The sequence below is a fragment of the Cetorhinus maximus genome, chromosome 13 (assembly GCF_964194155.1).
Source record: "Cetorhinus maximus chromosome 13, sCetMax3.hap1.1, whole genome shotgun sequence".
Classification (NCBI taxonomy): domain Eukaryota; kingdom Metazoa; phylum Chordata; class Chondrichthyes; order Lamniformes; family Cetorhinidae; genus Cetorhinus; species Cetorhinus maximus.
This window is the reverse complement of record NC_135891.1, coordinates 12,459,719-12,486,439: the sequence shown is the minus strand read 5'-3', so window position 1 is coordinate 12,486,439 and position 26,721 is coordinate 12,459,719. Positions and strand designations below refer to the sequence as shown.

General features: G+C 43.6%; 1 protein-coding gene and 1 long non-coding RNA gene across 4 annotated transcripts in view; one reads left to right on the top strand and one right to left on the bottom strand.

The window, feature by feature from the left end:
- actr5 (actin related protein 5) overlaps window positions 1-14,908 on the bottom strand; it is a 29,885-nt gene extending 14,977 nt beyond the window's left edge. Inside the window, exons 1-5 of one of the 3 annotated variants that reach the window (XR_013578414.1) lie at window positions 14,428-14,908; window positions 13,119-13,342; window positions 11,806-11,975; window positions 8,256-8,473; window positions 3,605-3,787 (exon numbers count right to left, since the gene is read on the bottom strand). Coding sequence is in view for 1 of the 3 variants with exons in the window: in XM_078554968.1 (XP_078411094.1) it covers window positions 3,605-3,787; window positions 8,256-8,473; window positions 11,806-11,975; window positions 13,119-13,342; window positions 14,428-14,817 (1,185 nt within the window). In the remaining 2 variants the exon portion in view is untranslated. The remainder of the gene's footprint in view (window positions 1-3,604; window positions 3,788-8,255; window positions 8,474-11,805; window positions 11,976-13,118; window positions 13,343-14,427) is intronic. The other 2 variants (XR_013578413.1, XM_078554968.1) reach the window with 2 other exon arrangements.
- On the top strand, window positions 14,895-18,057 carry LOC144688440 (uncharacterized). Its single transcript, XR_013578415.1, has 3 exons — window positions 14,895-14,963; window positions 16,108-16,187; window positions 17,960-18,057. It is a non-coding gene; the product is annotated as an uncharacterized LOC144688440 (long non-coding RNA).
- Window positions 18,058-26,721: the final 8,664 nt, after the last annotated feature.

The following is a 26,721-nucleotide window of genomic DNA, read 5'->3' as shown; positions in this document are numbered from 1 at the left end:
TCAATGGCCCACTCCTGTTCCTACGTTTCATGGGTACCCACAGCCTTCTGGTATCTCTCCCGAGTGACCATTCTTCAAGGTTGAGTCTCGACAATGAAGAGCCGGTCAGCCATTCAACCACAAGGACAAGAAACCATCTCATCTCACCCCACCCCACCATGACTGCACAGGCGCATTCAGTTAATAACAATCATGAACCTTGTCAGAAATGCCGAGGCCAGTGGTAATGTCTGGGTACCAACGGCACTCAGATCAGTTACCTCAACACAGATTGGCGGCTAAATTTAGGACTTTGCTAACCCATCTAGCTCAGTTGCACATCTGGCAATGCATTTACTAACTAATCCATTGGAGGGCCATGCCTACATTTCGGTTCTCCATCCATGTCACCGTTTATGGGCCAAAAGCTCAGGCAACCTTCTGGCTACTCCACTGGGAGCCAACACCTACAACCCAACTTCGCCTCAATTCCAATTCACACGGGGACAAACTAATTATCCCAAGGCACACAAAGGTGAAAGTTTACATCCCTTCATTGGCGCTCAATCCAGTTTCATCTGGAATTTTACAGAAATCCTAATTCAAGCAAAACATTTGCTGGCAAACTCTGTTCTCATAAGGGTTTGACTGTAATAGGTCAGTTATACCATGCATATTGTATTTTTTAAATGTTCATGGGATGTGGACGTCGCTGGCTAGGCCAGCATTTATTGTCCATCCCTAACTGCCCTTGTTCAGAGGGCATTTTAAGAGTCAACCACATTGTTGTGAGTCTGGAGTCACATGTAGGCCAGACCAGGTAAGCACGGCAGATTTCCTTCCCTAAAGGACATTAGTGAGCCAGGTGGGGGTTTTACAACAATTGACAGTGGATTTATGGTCAGCATCAGACTTTTAATTCCAGAATTTGAACCCGGGTCCCCAGAGCATTACCCTGGGTCTCTGGAATACCAGTCCAGTGACAATACCATTATGTCACTGCCTCCCCATTGTGTCAACTCAATGTGCTTCAGTTTCTTATGCACACAAATGGGCTCATTTTAGCTAACTCGCCCACTGGGAAACCCACAGAACCAGATGCCAGGCAGAATTTACACCCCAGTGAAGTCAGTGGAGGTTAATATGAGGCAAGGTATCAAACTGGCAGTTCCACCCAATCTACTGGGTTTCCCGCCTAGCCAGTTAGTTTAAAATTAACCCCAAACCGTGTAGTGTAATTCAAATCGGAACAAAGCCACTGTAAAAATGATAACATGTAAAAAGTAATTGACAGAGACAAGCTCCTCCATGATGGCCGTACTTCAAAGAAGATGATGGATGGGCAGACTCATCAACGACAAAGACAAAGATGGTTGTGTAGTCCCAGTCTGGGCGCAGAGAGTTGGAAACAGTTGGGGCATCAGATAGAAGATCTGGCATGAATAGAAGATTGGTTAGCTAACAGGAAGCAGAGAGTTCGCATAAATAGATCTTTTTCTTGTTGGCAGGATGTGACAAGTGGTGTGCCACACAGATCAGTGCTGGGGCCTCAACTTTTTACAATTTATATTTGGATGATGGGACTGGTGGCTAGATTTGCTGACAACACAAAGATATATAGGTAAGAAAGTAAATTATGAAGAGGATGTAAGGAGGCTACAAAGTGACATAGATTGGTTAAGCGAGCGGGCAAAGATCTGGCAATGGAGTATAATGTGGGCAAATGTAAAATCATTCATTTTGGCAGGAAGACTTAAAAGGAAGCATATTATCTAAATGGTGAGAGATTGCAGAGCTCTGAGATTCAGAGGGATCTGGGTGTCCTAGTGCATGAATCACAAAAGATTAGTATGCAGATACAGCAGGTAATTAGGAAAGTGAATAGAATGTTATCATTTATTTTGAGGGGAATTGAATACAAAAGTAGGGAGGTTGTGTTTCAGTTGTACAGGGCATTGGGAGACCAGATCTGGAGTATTGTGTACAGTACTGGTCTCCTAATTTAAAGAAAGATGTAAATGCGTTAGAAGCAGTTCAGAGAAGGTTTACTAGACTAATACCAGGAATGGGTGGGCTGTCTTATGAGGAAAGGCTGGACAGGTTAAGCTTGTATCCACTGGAGTTTAGAAGAGTAAGAGGCGACTTAATTGAAACATTTAAGCTCTTGAGGCGTCCTGACAGAGTCGATGTGGGGAGGATGTTTCCTCTTGTGGGAGAATCTAGAACTAGGGGTCACTGTTTAAAAATAAGGGGTCGCTCATTTATGACAGAGGTGAGGAGAATTTTTTTCTCTCAGAGTTGAGAGTCTTTGGAACTCTCTTCCTCAATAGGCAGTGGAAGCAGAGTCTTTGAATATTTTTAAGGCAGAGCTAGATAGGTTCTTGATTAACAAGGGGGGTGAAGGGTTATTGGGACTTGGCAGGAATGTGTGGTTGAGGTTACATTCAGATCAGCCGTGATCTAATTGAATGGCGGAGCAGGCTCGAGGGGCCAAGGGGGCTACTCCTGCTCCTAATTCGTATGTAAGTCACGTTGTGACATGGACAGATGCTGCTCAACGACATTGTTCACAGGCAGCAATACGACACAGATGTCGATCCTTTTCAAAAGTGACCAAAGATCTACAGATCAGGGCTCTCCAGCGAGTTCCTTCTCGGGCTGATTCTTCCAGCTCTTTAGGCTTGTGGCTGCACCACCTCAGATCCCCCTTAAGTATGTCTTTGTTACGCTTGCGTGGCCGGCCTTGGTTTCTTTTGCCAGACGCTAGCTCTCCATACAGCAGCTGTGATGGTCCTCCGTTCTAATTACAGGCCCTACATGGCTCATTGGGTAAATGTACCGTGTGAATGGGATATGAAATCCTGCTGATCTCAGCCTGGGTAAGGATTCAGATGCTATTTCTGACATGTCTTTTGGAAGGGACTTTAAACCGAGGCCCTGTCTGCCTTCTCAGGGAGATGTGAAAGATCCCACAGCGCTATTTTGGAGGAGAGCAGGAGCATTCTCCAGGGTAGCCTGGCCAACAATTATCTCCCAACGAACATCATTAAAAGCAGATGACTTGGTTACTGAGTTCTCTCAAAAAGTCATCAACCTGAAACCACAACTCTGCTATTGTCACCAAAGATGCTGCCACACCTGCATTTTCTGCTTTGATTTCAGATTTCCAGCACCCCCAGTATTTTGTTTGAGCTGGTTATTATCACATCGATCATTGTGGGACTTTGCTGTGCGCAAATTGGCTGCCGCGTTTCCTACGAGAGTGAATAGGTTTTAAAAGTACTTCACTGGCTGTAAAGTGCTTTGGAAAACCCTGAAAGGTGCCGTAGAAACGCAAGTCATCCTTTTCTCTCAGTGACAGGATAAATCAACCCATGGTTCCAACTGCTGACAGTGACCCATCGAGCCCTGGTAGGAAATGCCAGGCTGGGCGGTGCCAGCGTCGACTTGAGCACAGGGTCAGGCTCTGAAGCCAAACAGATAGTTGACACCACCTTAACACACGAAGAGTGGCTGCTGCACTTCAAAGGATTTGCCTGGCTGCCCTGCAAGCACTGCCCAGCAACAAGTCGGAAAAGTGGCAAGGGAAAAGGTGACCACAAGATCAGTCGCCTTCGCTACTCACATCTGGCTTCGTGTCGACAACGTCTACCTCCACGTTGACCTCTGCCTGCAGGATTTTTTGTTTGGTCTGCTCAATGGCCAGACTGAGCTTGTTAATATACGACTGCAATTCCTCCGCGGAATCCATGTTCATTTCCAACAGAGCTCGCTTGAATCGTTCAGTCATGCCTTCTTCCAAAAGCTCCTAAAGGAACGAAGACAGGACAGTAATATATCATGCTGAACAAGCTTGCTGTTTACACAGAACTGCCCCATTCTGTCAAGGTAAATGAGCTCAATGACGGGAAATAAAATACATATTTCCTGCCCATTCAGACCCTGCCATGGTTAGATGCAGAATAAAGTGCTAGCCCAACAACGGGACCTTATAACAACTCAGAGGACACTTTCTATTATAAAAGCAAAATACTGCAGATCCTAGAAATCTAAACTAAAAATGAAAATGCTAGAAAAAGCGGGTCTGGTAGCATCTGTGGAGAGAGAAACAGAGTTAGCCTTTCGAGTCAATATGACTTCAAAGCACTGAGTTTTCCCAGCATTTCCTGTTTCATCAGTTTAACATTTCTATTTCATATACCGACCTATCAGAAAGGGATTGCCAATTAGTGCTAAATCATGGTCACTTTTGTACTGTCCACGGAGCTCACTGCCAAAGCTGCATTCCAAAACTAGATCTCACAAATGAAAAGTTCCCTTCTCAAAGCTCAATTCTGCACTTGGTTATAGTTCCATAGGTCCTCCTAGTGTCTTAATCAAGATTCCTCTTCACCCAGTACTTCCAAAAATAATGAGAATAACCAGCCATTCATCTGACTTAGCTCTGCGGCTTTTGATGATACAGAGTCGCTGCTGTGTTTGCCTTAACAGTCATTGCATTCCAAGACAGACAGAGCTAAGTTATCCCACAACCAACGGATCAAATCAAGGTAAAAGCAAAATACTGCGGATGCTGGAAATCTGAAACAAAAACAGAAAATGCTGGAAAAACTCAGCAGGTCTGACAGCATCTGTGGTGAGAGAAATAGGGTTAACATTTTGAATCCGTCCCATAGGGACTCGAAACGTTAACTCTGTTTTTCTCTTCAAAGATGCTGTTAGACCTGCTGAGTTTTTCCAGCATTTTCTGTTTTTGGATCAAATCAAGGCTTTTGCGGTCCTGCCTCATCCAGTTGTGAACAATGATGGACAATTAAACATTTAACAACTAAACGGAGGAGGGAGCTCAAAAAACATCCTCATCCTCAGCCACGCTCACATCCCAAGAACAAATAGAAAAAGTAATCACGTGAAGCACCCCAAAAACATTTAATAATACAAGACACTATCTAAAGAAAGAACTTGCATTTATATGGTACTTTTCAAATACAAATATTTATTTCTTTCACAGTCAAACAATGAATGGTGGTCCCAGATTTTAATTCAGTTGCATTGCATGCCACAAAGATCAGTTTAATTATATCTAAGGTTCTCCACAGGGGAGTTATTCTGCAAAATCCAACCAGAGTTAGAATCAAGGCCCATGTGTATATTATAAAAATCCAAGCAAGCATCTGTGTTAGCACTTACATGGGAGTGGTTGAAGCATTTGCCTGATTAGACTGAAAGGTTTTCTCGCTGCCTGGCTGCTCTGTAAGCAAATCATGCAATCCATTTACCTCCAGAAAACAGGCAAGCAAGAAGCTATATAAATGGCTAGATCTGTTCATTAGGCTGAATTACTGGAAGGTAGTCAACCTGATTACATTCCTCCAGAAAAGGGTAACCTAGAGTAGATAGCTCTCATTGTCAAAAAAATATGGGGCACTTAAGGGGAAGCTAGATAAACACAAGCGAGAAAGAAAAGGAAGGATATGCTGGCAACGCGAGAGGAAGAAGGGTGGGAGGAGGCTCATATGGAGCATAAACATCACAACCAGTTGGGCCAAAAGACCTGTTTCTGTGCTATACTTTCTATGACATTAATGAAGCATCACAAGCTGCTTTTGTCCTGAATGCCTGGGTTTCTAGGGGCATTGAACCAGTTTCTACCCTCTAGTGGCAGAAAATCAGTACTGCAGCCATTCTGCTATGTCCCTGCAAATGTCAGATGTAGCCTAGGGACCGTTTAAATGGAGAAAACAGGAATTATTTTTCTAGGCTTCTGACGGCATACTCCTGTTCCTTCATCAATTTCTCAATACTTCAACGGTAGCAATGTTTTCTGGTTGAAAATGAGAAACAAGGCATTCTATAATCTTAAAAGTTACATGTGAAATGTCTGCATGAATTATTTAGTTTTCCATTTGCACTAGTCCAAAGATTAAGCAAGCTTCACTTCTGGCATTGGTTTCATGGAAACAGCAGAGTAGTGTGAGAAGGAATTCAGGGCCCTTTCTACAATAAGCACTGTTTCACTATAACAACATTCAGTGCAGATTTTATTATCTGTTAAGTGCCCATTATTTATCTAATTATTTGTCCATATGCTTCAGGTATCCATGTTTGTACTTTACAAGAGCGTCTGAAGTATTTGTCTGATTAGACTGAAAGGTTTTTTCGCTGCCTGCCTGCTCTGTGTGCACCTCACGCAATCCATTTGCCTCCAGAAAACAATGTGTTCCTTCTTCACACAGTGAGAAACACACACACACACACTCGCGCACACTCACTCACACACACTCACATGCACACACTCGCATGCACACACGAATACACTTGGATGCAAGGGGAGGAATCATATGGAGCATCAGAGGGACGATGTGGCAATGGTGGTAAGGCAGAAATGGTGGAAGGATCACCAAATCCAATAGGACAGGAGGCAGCTACTCGACCCATCACGTCTTTGAACTAGCTATCCAATTAGTCTCAGGCATTATTAGGCAGGCAAGACATCAGAATAATGATTCAGTAGTTACCTCCAGTTCCTATGATCTCTTGGCTAACACACCTTACAGCATTTAGATATTTCAGTAACAAGGAGCCACAGCTGAATCCTCAGATTTAATTAATTTGGGAAATTAAAAAGGACATAATACTTTGTACTTTTACACCTAGCTTGGTAAAATGGGTAATAGTTTGTTCGTAACTATTTCACTTGCGTAAAAGGTCATATGCAGAGCTATTATTGCACAGTGACTTGTCAGGAAGATATAATATTTATCATAATATTATTGGAATTTATTGTAGGGTAATAGTGGGGTCTGTGTCTGTGTGTGTGTGTGTGGGGGGACTTAATTGAATTAAAGGCAACTGGTCTGAAGGCTTTGATGAATCAGAAGATAAGTTAGGTTTGAAATGTTAAGTAGGTGAACATGGGTGAAGTTTTAGAATGTGAGGTGTAAAAGGAACATTTGCATTTTTAAATAAACCAGACTAGCTTGAATTCAAAAGAGGGGATGAAATGTTTCACTTATCCAGGAGAAGTTAAGAAACAGTGTGTTTATTTTTCCCAAAGATTACTGGTAAAATTGGTACTATGGTAGGTTTTTATTGTTAGAGACATTGTCCAAAGACATTGAGAAACAATGGGAATTTACATTCAGAGGGGAAATCTGTGTAAAGAAGATGAGGTTGTGTGTAGGAAAGAAGGAATTCTAAGATCTAACAAATGTGAAAAGCCCCCAGCACCTAAGCCTCAAGCTGCCATCTAAAGAAACCGAAGAAAACTTGAATTTGACTGTTCAGGGTATCATGTTACTTTGCCTGGGTCTCTTAAAATATATGTTTTTTTCACTGTTGCCTTAACGGAGGTGTAACTGAAAGTTAGATTAATCAGAGGAGCTAGAAGTTATTATAGTAGTAATTTGTAAACCTATGTATGTGCTTAAAATCACTTTTATTTAGGGTTAATTTAGTTTTTTAAAGAAACCTATAAGACTTGGTGGCTTTCTTCTTCCTGAATACAAAGCCCGCATCTCAATAAGTACAAATTGCAAGTAGTTGTGGCAGCTGCTTCAAGTTTCCCTGTGGGATTTGGGCACCATGGCATTTACCATCTGCCTACCATAACAGACTAGTAAAGTTTGATTTTACTTTATGGTACTTGAGCTTTTTAAACAGGTATTTCGGGGATCGCACTCTCCAAACCTGTCTGTTGCTCCTTGAACAACAAAAGCTCGCAGTGCGGAAAAGAATGCAACAGTTCAAGTGTCAAGCTCGACTTAGCTGTTGGTACTCTTGCCCGAGTCGGAAGGTTGTGGGGGTTCAAACTCACCCCAAGCCAACACTTTGTTGTGAGAGTGAGGGGATGTAGCATCATCAGTCATGGCATCTTTAGGATAAGGCACTAAACCAAAGTCCCGTTCAGATGGATGTTCAAAGGTCCCACAGCACTTTAATGAGGAGACTGAAGCTCTTCCAGTCTCCTGGCCTCAACCAACACCACAAAAAAAAAGACTAACTTAAATTAATTAATTTATCACATTATTTGTCGGACCTTGCTGTACAAAAACCGGCTGTCACAACTGCCTACCAAAAAAAAAAAGTGACTCCACTTTGAACAAGCGATTCACTGACAGTGAAATACTTTGGAACACCCTGAAGACACGAAAGGTGGAATTTGTCAATTTTCCGAAATGGTATAGGCAGAATCTTGACAGCAGTTCACCAGCTCTTTTGGAATACTGGCACGGGTGCTGATGCGGCAGAGCACCTTCAGTGACTGTGGCCTTTACCTGGATGCTGAGCAGTCTCTCGAGCCTTTCCTGGTCGAGCTGTAGTTTTTCTTCCCTGCGCCGTGCGTTGAGCTCCTGCAGCCTGCGGATCTGCTGCTGCCTCCGTTCCATCCTCTCCTCTGCCGTCATGGTGCTGGCCAGCAGTTTGTTGTTAAAAGGCAGCTGCATCCTGTGAATGTTCTTCTCGTAGAAGTCCGGGAGCTTCCACAGGCTGAGTTCTGCAAACAGGTAAACAATTGCAACGAAACCATTTTTCAACTGCGGCTCAGAATTCAAGACAGAAACGCCTGAGTTTAGGTTTCTAACCTCGTGCGTTCCCACAAAAACGCTGTCACAGCAACTTCCAAAAAAAAAATTATTTAATCTTTTGTGTGATTTCTTTTCTTCCTGATACTTGAGACAATTAAGGCGCTTCTTTTTAAACTCATTCTCACAGTATGGGCATCGATGGAAAGGCGTCAAGGAGTGTGGGGGGAGAGAGTGCGAGTATCGCATTGAGATAGAGGACCAGTCATGATCATATTGAATGGCAGAGCAGGGCCGAATGATCTACTCCTGCTCCCATTTTCTATGTTCCCATTGCACATTTCAGCTCCCCTGGGAAGCTCGTGGAGGGACTTCTTCTGGAACTGCTACAGTCTATGTGGAGAAGGTGCACCTAACAGTGCTGTTAAGTAGGAAATTCCAGGATTTCGACCTAATGGCAATGAAGGAACAGCCGATATAGTTCCAAGTCAGGATTGTAGGTGTTTTGGAGGTGTTGGAATTTCCACACACCTGCTTCTATCGTCGTTCTAAGTCGTGGAGATCAGGGATTAGGGAGGCGTTGCTGAAGAAGTCATGGCAACTTGCTGCAGTACCTTCTGTCGGTGGTGGCCACAGATAAGTGAGAGCACCGATGTTTAAACTGGTGGATGGGATGTCGATCGAGCAGACTACTTTGACCTAGATGGTTTCGAACTTCTTAAGTGTTGTTAGGGTTGCACATCTAGGCAAATGGAGGACACTCCACCATACACCTGAGTTGTAGGTGATGGAGAGGTTCTATGGTGCCAGGAAATGAGCCATTAGCTGCAGAATGCCCAGCCTCTGATGTGCTGCAGCAACATTTATGTGGTTGGTCCACTGCACAAGTTTTCTGATCAATAGTAACTCCAGGATGTTAATAGTGGGGGATTCACTGATGTCAAGGCTGATGGAGTATCAGGATTGAATGCAACAGTTTCCTAAATCAAAACTATAAATTTAAATAAGGTTAATTTCCCAACACACTCATTGTTTCTAATGTTAAGCAGAAATCCAATGAAGTTGAATAAAAAATGAGCTCGATTTATATTTTTGTTTGTTTACTCAACTGATACCTGGGATAGGGGTGTGGTTTTCTTATGAGGAAAGGTTGGACATGTTCTGCCTGTATCCATTGAACTTAAGATGGAGAGGTGATCTCATTGAAACATATAAGATCCTGAGGGACTTGACAGGATGAATGCTGAAAGGGTGTTTCCCCCTTGCGAGAGAGAGACTAAGACTCGGGGTCACTGTTTAAAAATAAGGGGTCTCCCATTTAAGACAGAGGTGAGGAGAAATTTTTCCCTCACAGGGTCATGAGTCTTTGGAACTCTCTTCCCCAGAAAGCGGTGAAGGCTGGGTCACAGAATATTTTTAAGGCAGAGCCAGATGGAATCTTGACTAGCAACAGAATTTAAAGGTTATCGGGGGCGTAGGCAGAATGTGGAGTCGAGGCCACAATCAGATCAGCCATGATCTTATTGAATGGGGTAGCAGGCTCGAGGGGCCAAATGGCCTACACCTGCATGTTTGCTGGATGTAGAGAGGATGTAACAGCTTTCTTATGAAGGCTCCTATCTAAATGACTGGGCTGGGATTTGCTGGAGTAGGGCATTTCACGGCGTGCCCAGTTAGTTAGATCTTTTCCTGCTTCCATCAAGCTTTTTATTTCGCCCTGTAAGTTGCTGAAATAAGAACCAAAACAGCATGGCAAGGATAACAGGGCATCTGTGACCTCAATGAATGGCGGAACCAGCAGTCTAACTCCTTAAGCAAAGAGACTTAAAGACTGAAAAATAAACAGAGAAAGGAACGAGACGGAGAGTGAATCAGTGGGTAAATTCCATGTCAAATCAGGAACAGAAAGAGAAATAAAAAGAAAGGTTGGGTCATGCAAAAAAGAAAGGGACAGAGAGGAAAAGTAAGAAAAAGATTAGTTTACCAGTTGACACGGGTGTGTTTTTCAATGCGGATCACGTGGAGGCAATCATGACACAGAATTCAGGTGGCAGGGGAACTGAAGCCATTTCTGATAGCTGATTTTAATTGGTCAGCAATGAGTTATCTCAGCCCAGAAGGGAACAAAATGTGACACTTTCTGGTCCTTTATAGTGTGGTGGGCTCTTTTTCCACTTCACCATTGGGGAATGGTTTACAATTTTTAACAGGAGAACATACCATCAGAGGTACGGTAAACCAGATCAGAACAAACCTCTTCTAGGAACAGTAAAGTTGAAACATGGGAAATTTATTTATTCATTCACAGGATGTAGGCATCGCTGGCTAACCCAGCATTTATTGTCCATTCCTAATTGCCCTCGAGAAGGTGGTGGTGAGCCGCCTTCTTGAATCACTGCAGTCCATGTGGTGTCGGTGCACCCACAGTGCTTTTAGGGAGGGAGTTCCAGGGTTTTGACCCAGCGAGTGAAGGAACTGTGATATAGCTCCAAGTCAGTATGGTGTGTGGCTTGGAAGGGAACTTGCAGGCAATGGTGTCCCCATGCATCTGCCCTTGTCCTTCTTAGTGGTAGAGGTCACAGGTTTGGAAGACGCTGACAGAGGAAACTTGGTGAATTGCTGGAGTACAACTTATAAATGATATGTACTTCTCCCACTGTGCATTGGTGGTGGAGGGCAGAATGCTTAAGGTGATGGATGGGGTGCCAACCAAGCAGGCTGCTTTGTCCTGAATGATGTCAAGCTTCTTGAGTTGTTGCAGCTGCACTTACCCAGGCAGGTGGAGAGTATTTCATCTAACTCCTGACTTGTGCGTCCTGGATGATGGGCAGGCTTTGTGGAGTAAGGAGGTGAGTTAATTGCTGCAGAGCTGCTCTTGTAGCCACAGTATTTAAATGGCTAGTCTAGTTCAGTTTCTGGTCATTGGCAACCCCAGGATTTGATAGTGGGGGATTCAGCAATGGTAATGCCATTAAATGTCAAGAGGCGATAGTTAGATTCTCTTTTGTTGGAGATGGTGATTGCCTGGCACTTGACAGACAGGGAATGGCCAGCTGGAGCATCCTGACTGAACACTTTATCTTCCCTCTTCACCCTCCCTTCCACCAACATAACCTGGGGCCTGAGAGAGGCAGAAAAACAGAAAAAAATCCAGGGCTGTTAAGGGATAAAATGCTCTGGAAAATTATCCCTCTGAAACTCTCAGACTATCGAATCCAGTCGCACTGACCACATGACATTAACCTACTAGATGATGCGATCTCTGCCCAAATTGCTTATTCCGCAGCACGAGAACCAGAATTACCTTCCATGTAGTCAGCAGCAATGTAACAACGCTCATGGAGAATTTCTTCCATTCTGCTGAGTGTTATAGCCGGTAAGTGTCCAGGATACTTCAGCTGCAGCAGACGCTGCATGTATGATGCTGCCTGGCTTCCACCCAGATTAATCCTTTTCCCGTTGTGAGCATCCAGCCTAGATTTCACGAGGAAAACATCCAACAGTGCAAGCACAGAAAGAAGTGTGAAACAAGATAAAGACATACATTGAAGTGGAGTGATGGCAAAGCTACAGATGCCCCCACAGGTGTATTATCTAGCAGGAATGAAATAATGTCTGATTTTGCCTTCTCTAGTCCAGTAGCAATGAGATCAATTGCAGCCATTACTCCCCTAGTGAACTGATTGCTTCACAGGAATCATATGACTGACATGAACAGGGACCTGCTGGATTTCTTCTCATCTGGAGTTGGCTGCCTGGTGTTTTGCAGGTTTGACTGAAGTCCCAACACCAGCTGTCCCCCTTAGGGGACCTTGGTGTCACTCTTGCTAGCTTCCATATTGTATGGCAATCTATTACATGCTACAAAGGGCCGGGATTTCAACCTCTTGCTCTCAACTTTTCTACCAGATGCCCATCAAGCTTCTTCTTGCCCACTTCCCAACCATTCCTCCCCTATAGTGATCTTTAATCTAGGCGTCAGGCCTGGCCTAGCATTCTCACCTCTGAGTCAGAAGGCCATGAAGTTTTAACCACTAGTGGGTTGACCCACTACAGAAATTGAGCATAGAATCTCGGCTGACTCCAGTGAGGTACAGAGGGGGTACTGCACTATTGGAGGTCTGTCTGTTGGATGAGACATTAAACTGAGGCTCCGCCTGCCCTTTCAGGTGAATGCAGCTATTTGAAGAGCAGAGGAGTTCTTTGAGAGACCTGGCCAACACTTATCCTTCAACCAACATTACTAAAACAGATTATTTATTCATTGATTATTTGTTTGTTGGACCATGCAGTACTTCCTTACACTAACTACACTTTAAAAATATTAATTTCTTGTGAAACAGTTTTGGATGTCACACAAGGCACTTTATAAATGCAATTTTTTCCCTAATTTTTTTAAATAGCAGGTCAGTCAGTGCATGAAAGAGAACTTTGGAGCATTTGAAATATTAACCGTTCAATCTCTGATTGAGCTATTATGCAATTCCAACATTTTAGTTGTTATTTTAGATTTCCAAACCTTGTGATCTATTGCTTTGCCTCATCTGTAGTAGTGCATGGTTTGAGTGACTTCTATGTAGAACCATTTTAAAGTTTTCATGTACATGCTTAACAAACCTGCCATGCAGCACTGGCAGAATGTGACAGCAGTGATATCCAGAGGAAAGTATCAGTCCAGTGGAGGCTGATTTGTTATTGCGCCAGAAGCTGTAAAGATCATCAATTCCGTATGATACCTTGGGAATATGGTAGCACTCAAACAGGAGCTCGGACATTAACTGCCGTGAATACAGTGGATTACATGGTGCTTCTGTTAAAACTACTGGATGTTCCACGCAAAACTGTGATAGATACAAACAGTTATCAATTAGTACAATCTTCAGAGCTTACTATAGCAGCTATCTGTAGTTGGGATCAAGTTAACACGTAGCCATTGAAAAGCATAATCATTCACTGGGGGATGGGGCAAGAATAACAAATAAAAACGTAAAAGCCAATCCAGCTTAACACACACATTAGGAATGCCAAGTACATTACAATATATGGATTGGAACAAATTGATCATCCATTTGTGGGGTTTCACAACTTGAGTATCGCTGAAAAAAAGAGACAAGCTGTTGAAGCTTTTCACCTTGCATTTATAAGGGCAGTTCACAAGAATAGTAAAGGGAACAACAATTTATACTGCATGAGGAGAGAATGTTGATTGGTTGGCAAGTGGACTCTGATTGGTAGAGGCATTGTCGTGGAGACTGCACCAGGGATCAGTTAACTGCCAACCTTTTATTCAAATTCAACCCAGGCAGGTCAACTCTGATTGGTCAAGGCATTGCTATGGGGAACGGACCAGGGAATGGTTGTCTCAAGCTTTTGTTTAGTTGATGTGGACATGATTCTTCTGCTAGAAGCTACATACATTTGCACAAAGGGCCCTATCCATGGCAGACAGAAGTAGCATGTCCACGCATTACGCCTTTTTCAACTAAACAAAAGCTCGGGGGGGACAGCCATTCCAACAATTCACAACTTATTCTGATCTCACCACAAATTGTTGCTTTTTTTCTTAACACGTGTAAAGGCGTGCGCATTAAACCCATCATTATTTTGCTAACAAAATCTGATCCATTGTGTCACGGTTCACGACACGGCGCTCCATGTTGGGGCATGTTGCGCCATAATCGGGAGGTGGTTGGGATACAATGCATCATACAAAGTCATGGTTTAAACACATTGGGTCATGTCATGCCCCATCTTTCACGCTACAACACATGGGGTGCAGCATCAAAGGGCGCGTCGCACCACATCAGGAGGGGGGGCACGACACTGCACGGGTGGGAGGGGGGATTGGCACAGTTTGCCATGTTGTGCCCTGTGGTGTCTCAGCTCTCTCCCCCCCTCCACCCCCCACAGGTTGTTGACCTCTCACCTCAGAGGTGATGCCCAGGTGTTGGAAGATGTGGTCAAACACCTGCTCCTGAATATCGAAGTTCACCACCACATTCCTGTCGAACTGGGACTTGAGGAGCCAGCGGACCACCTCCAAGTTTCGGATGTCGTTGCCGACCTGAGTGTCGCTGCGGGAGGCGCCGCGGCTCCGGGCCGAGACATTCTTAAACTGAAGCCGCGGCTTCTGGTCCAGGGCCCAGCCCACCCGGCACTGGAAGGAGCCGTTATCCACCACCAGCGGCACCTGGCCCGGGTTGGCCCCGTGCGCTTCCCCGAGCTCGAAGATCGGATCCACCGCCGGCTTCGGATCCCGAAAATAGTAAACATTCGGCGGCGCCTCGGCGAGATCTGCGCCCGTGGCCGCCGCCATCTTGGTCCGCTCACAAAAACAAGTCCCCTCAGCCGCACGGGCACTGACGATAAGTTCCGGGAAACCTCGGTTCCTACCGTCGGATAGTTACAGCAAAGGGAGGGGGGGCACTCTGCCCATCGTGTCTGTGCTGGCCTTCTGAAGGGGCAAGTCATCCAGTTGCCACTCCCTGTTCCCCCCCGGGGCCCTACAAACCAACAGCGCTACACTTAAAAAAGGATATGAATCGTGTGATGCCAGTGCAAGTTCTTTAATTCCTGGCAACAACTCCACTTAAGCATCTTTCCAATTAAGCATCTAGCTGAGTCTTCAGTAGATGTTTTAGCCATTGTTCCTAGCAATGCAAGCTCCTGTTATGTGTCTTAAATTTGTCCTTAAAACATCTGAATCCATATCTTCCTTTGGCAGCCCTCAAAAAAATGTTACAGTTTACTTTCTATGTTCCACAAGTGCTTTATATGAATTGATCCTCCTGGTCTCTGTTAGTTCCTTCAGCCCTACAATCGACCGAGAACTCTAATTTCCTCCAGTCCTAGCTTCTTGTGACTTCCTTTCGCCTCAGCAGTGCTTTCAGTTATCTTGATGTTCTAAAATTCCTTCCCTACACCTCTCTGCCTCGCCATCTCTCCTTCCTTAAGATGCTCCTTAAAATCTACCTCTTTGACCAACCTGTTGGTCATCTGTTGTTTTGTATTTTTGTCCGATGACGCTCCTGTGAAGCGCCTTGGGACATTTCACCACGTTAAACATACTATATAAACACAAGTTGTTGTTCTAGAATTGTGTTTTAATAATGTAATGTTCACTATAAGCTGCGACACTTAGAACATTTTATACCACAGCCACGCTACAAAAGGGAGGTTGACATCTGGAACTAAATAAAAAGAATCCCAGTTCCGGTAACAGTCCAATCAGCTCCATTAATAAGTCAAAAAAAAGTACTGCAGATGCTGGAAATATGAAAGCAAAAACAGAAGAAGCTGGGAATACTCAGCAAGTTAAGATGATCTGTGGAAAAACAACAGTCTGCATTGCTAGGCTTCTCTCTTCTTTAAAACACCCCTTAAAACCTACCTTTATAACCAAATGTTTGGTCCCCTGTCCTAATATCTCTATTTAGCTCAGTGTTTAATGATGCTCTTGTGCAGCGCCTTAGAATATTTTACCACATTAAAGGTGCTATGTAAATGCATGTTGTTGGTGAAATGTTAGCATAGATATTCGGCCTATTTTTGCACTCCTGGACCTCTTAGCTTCACATTTAAAGGTTCACATTTAACTTTGTTGCAGGCATTGTGTAGCGTTGGTTTCCCAGGGTACAACGTTGCTAGCTGCCTCAAGGCAAACCAAACTCACAATGGGAACCTCAAGTAAGCATTAGACTGTTATTTGTATATGCCGAAAGGCTTAATGCCTGCTTCTGGAATGGATGAAGGAACGTCTAATATGTTCTTACCCAGGGTGACAGGTGCCTCACTTTTGGTTGGAAGTTCACATGTGCTTCCAGCCCCACCATTGCAAAGTCTTGAAAAATGGGTGCTGTGTGACCAATTTCGAGCTTGTTGACTGCTGGCGTTTTTCCAGCTTTTACTGTTTTTATTTCGATAAGTCAGACTGCTTGGTTGCCATTAACAACAATCTGGAGCACATCAGACAGGTCTGCCTCAGCTATCCATTTACCAAATTGCAAATTAACTCAGCTCCAATCACCAGGTATGTCAACTTGGAGCCACTCATGCTCAAAGATGTACCAAGTCCAAAGAATGAATGTCATTAGCTGATTATTAATCTGGGATGAGTGACCATGAAATCGGTTCCTACGCATTTACGAAGCTCATTTATGAGATGTCAGTATGGTTACCAATTGCATTGAATCAGGGTTACAGCACAGAAGAGGGCCATTCGGCCATCATGTCCATTCTGGCCCTCAGAAGGAGCAATTCACTTACTGCCATTTCCCCATAGCGCTCTAAATTCTTCCTTTTCAGATAATGATCCAATTCCCTATTGAAATCCTCAATTGACCCTGCCTTCACCACACTCTCGGACAGTTCATTCCAAATCCAAACCACTCACTGTGCGAAAAAGTTTTTCCTCATGTCGCATTGCTTCTTTTGCCAATTACCTTAAATCTGTGTCCCCTATGCTTCTCGATCCTTCCACCTTGGGGAAGTTTCTCCCTATCTACTCTGTCCAGACCCCTCATGATTTTGAATACTTCTGAAATGAGCTGGAATAAAAACAGACAATGATGGCAATACTCAACTTGCTAAGCATCATCTATGAACAAGGAGCCGGAGTAGGCCATTCAGCCCCTCAAGCCTTCTCCGTCATTTAATAAGATCATGGCTGATCTGATAGTAACCTGAAGTCCCACCTACCCCCGATAACCTATCAGCCCCCTTGCTTACCAAGAATCTATCCACCTCTGCCTTAAAAATATTCAAAGACTCTGCTTCCACCGCCTTTTCAGGAAGAGAGTTCCAAAGACTCACGACCCTCTGAGTGAAAAAAAAATTCGCCTCATCTCTGTTTCAAATGGGCGACCCCTTATTTTTAAACAGTGGAGGAAGAAAAACAGAGCTAACACTTCGGACCACTGACCTCTTGTCCCACAATTGGCCGAATAAAAGGTGGCAACTTGCCAGCCATGTGGACAGAAAATAAATCTGGAGACCGTGGCAGTCTATTTGAAAGTGTTGCAATTCAAATCAGTAACATTTTGGATGTGAGAGAGTTCAATTATGAAATGAAAAAGAAAATTTTAATAAAACTAGAATTAGTTTTTTTTAAAATGGACAATTTGTACACGTGGTAGCTGACTGACACTGGCTCTGAGACAGCTACTAGATCCATTCAGAGACATCGTAAGTGCAAGAGTTAAGTGATGGGGTAACGGTTAGCGCGTCGGGTTAATAGACTTTAAGTTCCCCCAGTTCGAATCCCCCCCTGGGTTGGGGGGTCAGGTTCTCTAACAAGTGGCAGGTATGAGTCCAAACGCTGCAGCGTCTCCGTGCTTCAGTGGGTGCGAAATATTCCTGCCGACAGAAGTGAGTGAGTTTACCCGAGTGACCGGCTTCCTATCCAGTGAAAGCGAAGGTTTCCGCAAGTTCACTGATAATTTCCCTTTTCTGTATCTCAGGTGCTGCAGCGACGCCTCACGGAGATACAGCTCAAGAAATGCGCTGAATACGGACTCGGAACGTTAACTCTTGGTCTTCGGACCTGCTGAGCTTTTCCAGCTAATTTTTGTTTTCGTTCAAGGAATTTGAGGTCTGATCATAAAAAAAAACCTAAAATACGCGCAATCTGATTGTCATTACCCACTACTATAGAATCTAATTCGTATACGCGATAAGCGTACTTTTATATATATATATATAACTTGTGTTAGTGTAAAAGTATATATATATATATATATACGAATAAACACTGTCTAAACGTGCAATGCAACTTCATAGGAATATAGGAGTCGCTAAATTACTTTAGTTTTCATTTGGGTATATTTTTGTATCAGAATACAAAATAAAAGCTGAAATGGCATCAATGGGTTTTGTGAAAATCCCAAATTTCCGCGTCTATTGCTCCCCAGACTGTTCGTCTGCCGCTTGAACCTCCGCACTCGTACCTCTGGTACCTCAACACAAGCCCTTGCCCGCAAAAAGATATATAACTTTCCTCAGGAAAGTCTACATCGAATAGCGACATCTTCAAGGTCATGCAAATAACTGAGGACAGTAAATGTTTTCCAACTTCGCTCCTACAGTAGTGAAATAAAATGTTCAGGAATAAAAGATTACATGTGGATAGAGGGGAAAATGCTTCAACAGCTTTTTTTAAAGAAAACTAAAGAGTCCAAAATAATTGCTAGCATTTCACATAAAAGAGGATTTGAGCTTTTTTAATTTTCTTCACAGGATGTGGCTAAGCCAGTATTTATTGGCCTTCCCTAATTGCTTTGAGGAATTGCATAGGATCATAGAATGGTTACAACACAAAAGGAGGCCATTCAGCCCATCATGCCTGTACCAGCTCTCTGCAAGAGCAGTTCACCTCGTGCCATTTTCCCGCCTTCCCCCCCCCCCCGCCCCCAGCCGGGAATTTTTCCTCTTCAGATAATTATCCAATTCTCTTTTGAAAGTTATGATTGAATATGCCTCCACCACACTCTCAGGTCATGCACTCCAGATCCTAACACTCGCTGCATAAAAAAGATTTTTCCTTATGACACCAATTGCTTCTTATGCCAGTCACCTTAAATCGGTGATCTCTGGTTCTCAATCCTTCCACCAATGGGAACACTTTCTCCCTATCTGTCTCTGTCCAGATCCTTCATGATTATTATTCTGATTCCATGACTCTAAAAAGGGGGTGCGGCTTCTACGTGGATTCTCTTCGCTGCTCCCTACAAGGTTTGCAGCACTGGTTCAGATGTGAAGGACCCTCCATTGGAAGACTGCCCTGAAATAACAGAGGAAGGTAAGTGTGCGATTTTTTTTGGCTGATCAGGTTTGGACCTGGGCCATCGTTCCAAGTCAGGATGTTGTGTGGCTTGGAGGGGAATCTGCAGGTGGTGGTGTTTGGATGCTCCTGCTGCACTTGTCCTTTTAGGTGGTAGAGGTCACAGGTTTGCCAGGAGGTGCTGTCGAAGGAGGCTTGACAAATTGCTGCAGTGCAGCTTGTATATACTACGCACTGCTACCACTGTGTGTCAGCGGCGGAAGGAGTGAATGTTTAAGGTGGTGGATGGGGTGCCAAGAGTTAAAAAAAAACAGAGTAGGTGACAAGAAGGGATTAAGGGAGGGAGGGTATTAGGGAGGCTCATGAGGTAAGGGAATGAGGGAAAAGAATAAAAAATCTTCAAACTACCTATCACCTTTCACATCCGCAGGATATCCTAAAATGCTTCACAGCCAATGAAGAACTTGTGGTATGTAGTTACTATTGTTATGTGGGCAAATATAGCAGTAATTTTGCACAGAGAAAGGACCCATAAGCAACAAATGATGAGGATGAACAGTTAAACTGCTTTAGGTGGTGTTGGCTGAGGTTGGCAAGGACAACTGGTGATCTCCCTATCCTTCAAACGGTATCATGGGATGGTTTACATCGACCTGAACAGGCAGTTTAACATCTAACCAGAAAAATGACATTCTTGACAATTAGTACTGGAATGTCAGACAAGAGTCAATGCTGGACCAGGACTTGAACACACAAAGGGGCAAGAGTTTTTTGCTACTACCTGAAACAAAAAGACAGAAGCAAGTAAGGCAATGCAGTTTTGGAAGAGAAGTGTGAGGGTTGTTGCCATCATATCTTTTTTTCACTCTTGTTGGAAAGCTGTCACAAATCAATTTATAGATTTAAACAAAAAATTGCTTTTCTCTTTTTTTTAAATGAGCATTGGTACCACTGCCATTGAATGACAGCTAACTCACAGAATCTTTACAGTGCAGAAGGAGGCCTTTTGGCCCATCAAGTCTGCTCTGCCTCTCTGAAAGAGCATTCCACATAGTCCCCACTCCCCTGCCTGATCCCCACAGCCTTGCACATTCTTTCTTTTCAGGTAGCAATCCAATTCCCTTTAGAATAGCTCAATCGAACCTGCCTCCACCACCCTCTCAGGAAGTTCATTCCAGATTCCAACCACCCTCTGGGTGAAAAAAAATGTCCTCCTGTCACTTTTACTCCTTCTGCCAAATATTTTGAATCTGTGCCCTCTAGTTCTTGATGCTCCCTTGAGTGGGAACAGTTCCTCACTATTTACCCTGTCCATACCCCTCAGGATCTTGAATACCTCTATCAAGTCTCCTCTCAGCCTTCTTTTCTCCAAGGAAAAGAGTCCAAACCTCTCCACTATATCCTCATGGCTACAGTTCTTTACCCCTGGAGTCATTCTTGTGAATCCCCTCTGTACTCTCTCCAATGCCTTCACATCCTTCCTCAAGATTGGTGCCCAAAACTGATTAGGGTTACATTAACAGGAAGGACTTCCAACCCCGGGTTATGGTTAACAATGTAGGTAGCCTAATCAAGGTTAGGTGAATACAAAGGGAAGATAACCTGATTAAGGTTAGGTTTAGTAGTATAGGACCACTGTGCTGTGTAGCAGACAAGATAAGGTTCAATCTCCCATCTGATGGGTATCCAATTGTGTCTCTGTGAAACTTTGAGTACAGACCTGGCACCAGCTGGAAAAGTATAACAGGTTTCTCTGCAGCTGCTCCTGTACACCTCCTGGAATGTAATCAGTTGGCAGGGGCAACTGGATCAAGTCAACTGTTAAACCCTCTAGGCACCAGTGTACACGCTGGAGAAATATGCAGGAAAAGAAGAAGTTTAACTTAAAACAAAACAGAAAGGGCAACCTGCTTAGGGTTAAAGGCTAGCCTGCTTATTGTTAGAATGAGCAGTGTGAGGAGACTAAGACCTCCCCCCAAATATCTTTATAAAATATATATAGATATCCTCATGGCTATTTCTAAAAAATTAAACCTGGACAAAGACCTTTTAAAATGGCTTAATCCATGTCTGTCTGTGACCCTTGAACAAAAGGAGCTACCTGGTAGTATCAGAAATTTGCACTTCCTTATCTCTGACATGACAGTAACAACCCCCCTGTGGGCTACAGAGACCAAATTTAAAAGGAGCTATACAAAGGCCATCTGCATTTCATAACCCAGGTTGGCCAACCAGAGTCTACTCATCTGGTAGAACAAAGGACCCAGCAACCATGCAATTCTTAATGGTTGGAACATTTAACCACCTCGGGGACCCAGACGAGGGATACACATCCCTTGTCAAAGACAATGTGGAGAGGTGGGAGTCATGTGACATGGACCCCTAGTTTTTGAAACCAGTAATATTGCATTGTGGAACTGCAAGTCCAGTCTGCTGTTTACTATCTTTCAAGCAGCCTCACAGAAAAGGAGCCCTCTGCTCAGATTTGAACACTTGGCCTCATCTACACTGCTTCCATTGGAAATTTTGTACCATCGCCTACAAGACTGATTTATCTCTGTGTGCTTATCTCATCATGTGAAGTTAACTCCAGGGAAAAGTGAATTGTACAGCATCAGTTTTCAACCTGCTGACCACAATGGAGGAATACCTCACTGGAGTTTGATTCTGGACTTTGGAATCACGTGAAACACCATTTCTTTTCTGTGTGGTCTCTGCATTGTAAATCTTTCTTTTCTCTATTCCTCTTTTACAAATGCAAAGGGAGCAACGTTGCTACCCTCCTCCTGTATTTTGAGTATGTGCAAATAAACTAACCCTTTGAGTTAATCCTATCTTGAGTTTGCTGAGGAGTTATTAATAGAAATTGGATCACACCAAAATTGAGGGGTTGGGAAATATGCAGTACACCCCCCCCTGTAAAATCCAGCCCAGGTATAATTCTGGTAACTCTATGCTACATCTCTCTGTTCATCTAAAGATTTCCAAGGTATTCAGTCATGCCATCCTTACTTATAGGCTATAGTAATTCTCAGACAACAGATGTAACTGGCCTATAATTCTGCAGTTTTGCTCTCTCAGCTTTGTTAAACAATGGAGTGACATGAAATTTTCCAAAATAAAGGAACAACTCCTTGAATCAAGAGAACTTTCGAAGATTATAGTTAGGGCATTTCAATGTTCTCATCGACTTTCTTTAAAATCGATCAGTCAGTATGAACTTTTTGAACTTCATTTTAATGTATTTAATGCCATCATTTGCTCTGTCCTTACAATAAATTAAGGTCACAATAGAATTCCAGTAAAGTTCATTCTAATTGGAAAAAGAGCTATGTGGGGACCAATAGTGTAATTCGTATATAGTGATCTGCATCTTGTGAGACAGATACCCTATATATTAATACATACTGTTGATTTATTCAGTTTTATTTTTTTCTTTAAGTTTTACTTTTTTTGTACACAAGCTGATTCAGGGAGTGGTTAAAGCAAACATATAGATTCATTTAAGGGAAACCTAGACAAGCATATGAGGGAGAAAGGAATAGATGTTTATGATGGTAGATTTAGCTGAGAAAAGTTGCGAGGAGGCTCAAGTGGACCATACACACTTGCATGGACTAGTTGGGCCGAATGCCCTGTTTCTGTGCCGTATATCCTAAGTTTGCATTCTTTGTGAAATATGGTTCAAGAATGACTGCAGTGTGATCACTCAAGTGTTCGACCTGGTGACAGACCACAAGATAGATTGAGATGCGGATGACCCTCTGACCTATTTTAGCCCTCTATCCAAAAAGGCCTGACGACACTCAGCATACCATCCGACTACATCTCATAAATTATTCCATGATTTTTGCCTTTTTTTTAACTATTCCTGGATGTCCCACCCATAAGTTGATCATTGGTCCAATTATCTTTTGTTCTCTAATCCCACTTCACCTGAACACTACACTTATTCTTGATTCCTTATTTGCAATGCTAGGGGAGATAGTCAGATTATAATTATAGGCCAGGGTAAAATTCCTGTCAACAAAACATTGCTCCCTCTTGTTACCTTTCCATCACACTTTTGTCTTAACTTTGTTCCATCATAAATTTCTGTCTCTATTTACAATGGAAATCGTCCATGTAAATTCATCATCCTGGAATTGCGCAACAAGACTATTAGTTGCCTGTTCTCCACAATAGGCTCAAAGTCCTTCCTGAAACTTTTGGGAACTGACATTTCGTTTCAGGTAACTAAATTTTACAATGTCCAAAAAAAAAAGAGTTTAAACAACATTAAAAGGTATATATTTGTTTTAAATAACACGATTGCATTTATCTTGCTGAATTTATTGTGGCATTTTTTCCACCTAAAGACCTGAGCCTGTCCCAGGAACTTTAGGGCAGAACCTTCCCGTCGGCGAGCGGGGGCAGGACCCGCACGCCGACGTGTAAAATGACACGCGGTGACGTTGGGCGAGCGTCTCAATGTCACTGTGTGCCGTTGCGATATTTCGTTGGGCGGGCGCGCGATGATACCCGATGCACGCCTGGCATTAATTAACGGGCCACTTAAGGCCCTTGACTCACCAATCGACGGTGATTTTTTGGCTCCCGTGTAATCTTCGGGTCGGCGCACAGGCGCAACGGGCAGGCGGGTAGGACACATTTGTATAAATCTCATCCACGGGCAGGATAAGAGGGCTCACTGGGGTCGCGAGTGTGCTCTGTCAAATATCGATTTTTCAAAGTCACTGACACTTGCCTGTGTGATCTGCAATGCTCCAGAACACATACCAGCTGCTTGGTCTGGACTCACAACCTTCAGGTCAGCACTCTGCAGTGAGGAATCTTTTTTGGACCTGCAGGTTTCAGGAAGCCTTCCCTTAGCCTGGGAATGGGAGCTGAACTCTCCACTGGAGGCACCTCCTCTGAGGAGGAAGGGAGGGCTAGAAGGGTGAGGAGGCCAGGAGTGCACAGTCAGCCTCCAGGGAATGCGCTGCCTGGGAGGGTGGTGGAGGCGGGTTGCCTCACATTCTTTAAAAGAGCACTTGGCATGTCATAACATTCAAGGCTATGGGGCCAAGTGCTGGTAACTGGGATTAAGTAGGTAGGTCAGGTGTTTCTCACGTGTCGGTGCAGACTCAATGGGCCGAAGGGCCTCTTCTGCACTGTGATTCTGTGATTCTGTGATTCTGTGATAATGCCATTGAGCGCGCGAGGACTGCCATCAGAGTGGGATCCAGTCACTGCCCGCCATCGGGCCTGTGCCGCCATTTTACGCGGTCGGGCCAATTAAAGCCCGCCCAGCATGAATCACGGCTCCCGAGGACAGCGGGAGTGGGCGGGCGGCAGTGGGTCTGCAATGAGCGCCGGGTCCAATGGCGACCCGGCTCCCTGTTTTAAAAAGCTGCTGCAGCCTTTCAAAGGCTGTGAATCACGGCCAGTGGAAGGGCTGCCCACACCGTCCGCCCGACAGGCAGAAAATTCTGCCCTCCTGTGGATGCTGGAAATCTGAAACAAAAACAGAAAATGCAGGAAATACTCAGCAGGCCGGGCAGCAACTGTGGAGAGAGAAACTGAGCTAACGTTTCAGGTCGATGACCTGTATTTTTTAATTTCCATCACATACAAACAGCAGGTAGCCTCTTTCCTATAAAAAACCCAGTCAATATAAAATTGTACATGAATAAACCCTCTGAAATTTGTTCTCCCTAATTTTCCTTTAAATCATTTTGAAAAAGAACTGATCAGAAACTTATGGAAGTTAAAGTAAGACACTTTGTCAGTTGACTGAATGGCACTGGTACATCTGGGAGATTAGATAGATTGTGCATATCCAACCACATGATGCAATTTCAGCTAATGGTGTTAGGACTCTGGGCAAACTTATTGCTGTACCCTGGTCACTAGTTTAGTTGGACTAATGGATCCAGGTTGCATGCTTGTTTCAGGATGGCCAAGTTGGCACCATAGACAGAGTAGATCAGTGGACAGTTCTTATGTAAAACATATTCTATTTATTTGCAAAGGAGCTCAGCAGCTACGTTTGAGTGCTTACAACTCAAACCCTGTCTCTACATTACAGACTTTAACTCTAGACTACTCACCGCTAACCACTGACTACAAAGCTAGCCCTCGCTACCCTGCTATTGGATACTAAGATCATGTGATCTTCCGTTACAACATTCTTCTTAAAGATATATTACACATCAGATGACCACACATATCAATTCCAAATCTTGTAAAAAATAGTGTTCTGTGCACACACCTGACGTACCTTTTGTTTTGTGTTACGTAAACTTTAAGAAGTGTTTTAAATTGATAAGACCGAGACCATGGTAAACAGGCAAGAAATCATAAGAAAGAAGTAAAGAGTTTGTCTATATTTTTCACATTAATGTTAGTTATAGTTTCAGAGAGCGTACCAGTGAATGTTGATGACAGCTAATTATTCCACATGTCTTTTTATTGATAGTAAGAAAAGTTAGCTGCTGATACCTGTGAGGGACATGGGAGGCTTGGCATCTTTCCTCATTCTAATTTGATTTCTTAAAAATACAAATTGGGCTCTAAAAATAATCAAATCTTCAATTGGAGAAATTGATAGGAAGGGTGGGAGAGTTCATAGAGGGGCATCTGTCCTCTCAGCACCTTTCTTTGGGAGCAGCAGGTATAAGTAGGCAAAAAAAGATGGTGTGATATGAGTGAAGTGAGTAAGAGTGGAGCACAAGAAGGGAGATTGCAGGAATTGGGCAGGTATTTCAAAGGAGAAGAGGTGACTGTAATGATGGAATGAAGCAGTGGGAGAAGTACATAGGTTATTTCCATTATTTTTAAATCTATAACTGTAATACCCTGTCATCAGTCTTTCCACCCCACCCCCACTAGAGCTGTACCTTGAGTGTCCTGCCATCCATTCTTAATTAGCACATTTTCTTAGATAATATCACCACCTTTAACACCCCTTTGTTCCTTTTGTCTGTGACATCTTTTGATTATCTGCTCCTATCACTGCTTGCTTGTCCCTACAACCACCTCCCCCCCCCCCCCCCCCCCCCAACAACCTTAAACCAGCTTATATTTCACCCCTCTCCTAACTTTACTCAGTTCTGCCGAAGGGTCATGAGGACTCGAAACGTCAACTCTTTTCTTCTCCGCCAATGCTGCCTGACCTGCTGAGTTTTTCCAGGTAATTCTGTTTTTGTTTTACAATACTTTTGTTTGGGATATTTGATTGTATGTTGCTTTAATATCGGCTGTCTTTTTAAGACACACTGGTAAGACAGATATGAATAGTACACTAGCTGTGAGGGGGAGCATTCACCTCGTTTGGGGAGGCGATGTAAACTTTTCTTTCCTTCTTCCCCTTCTTCTATTTTTTCTCCCTTTTCCTCTGTCTTCTTGATTCTCTTTTTCTCGTTCTTTTCCAAATATACATATATACTTTCCTTTACGTCA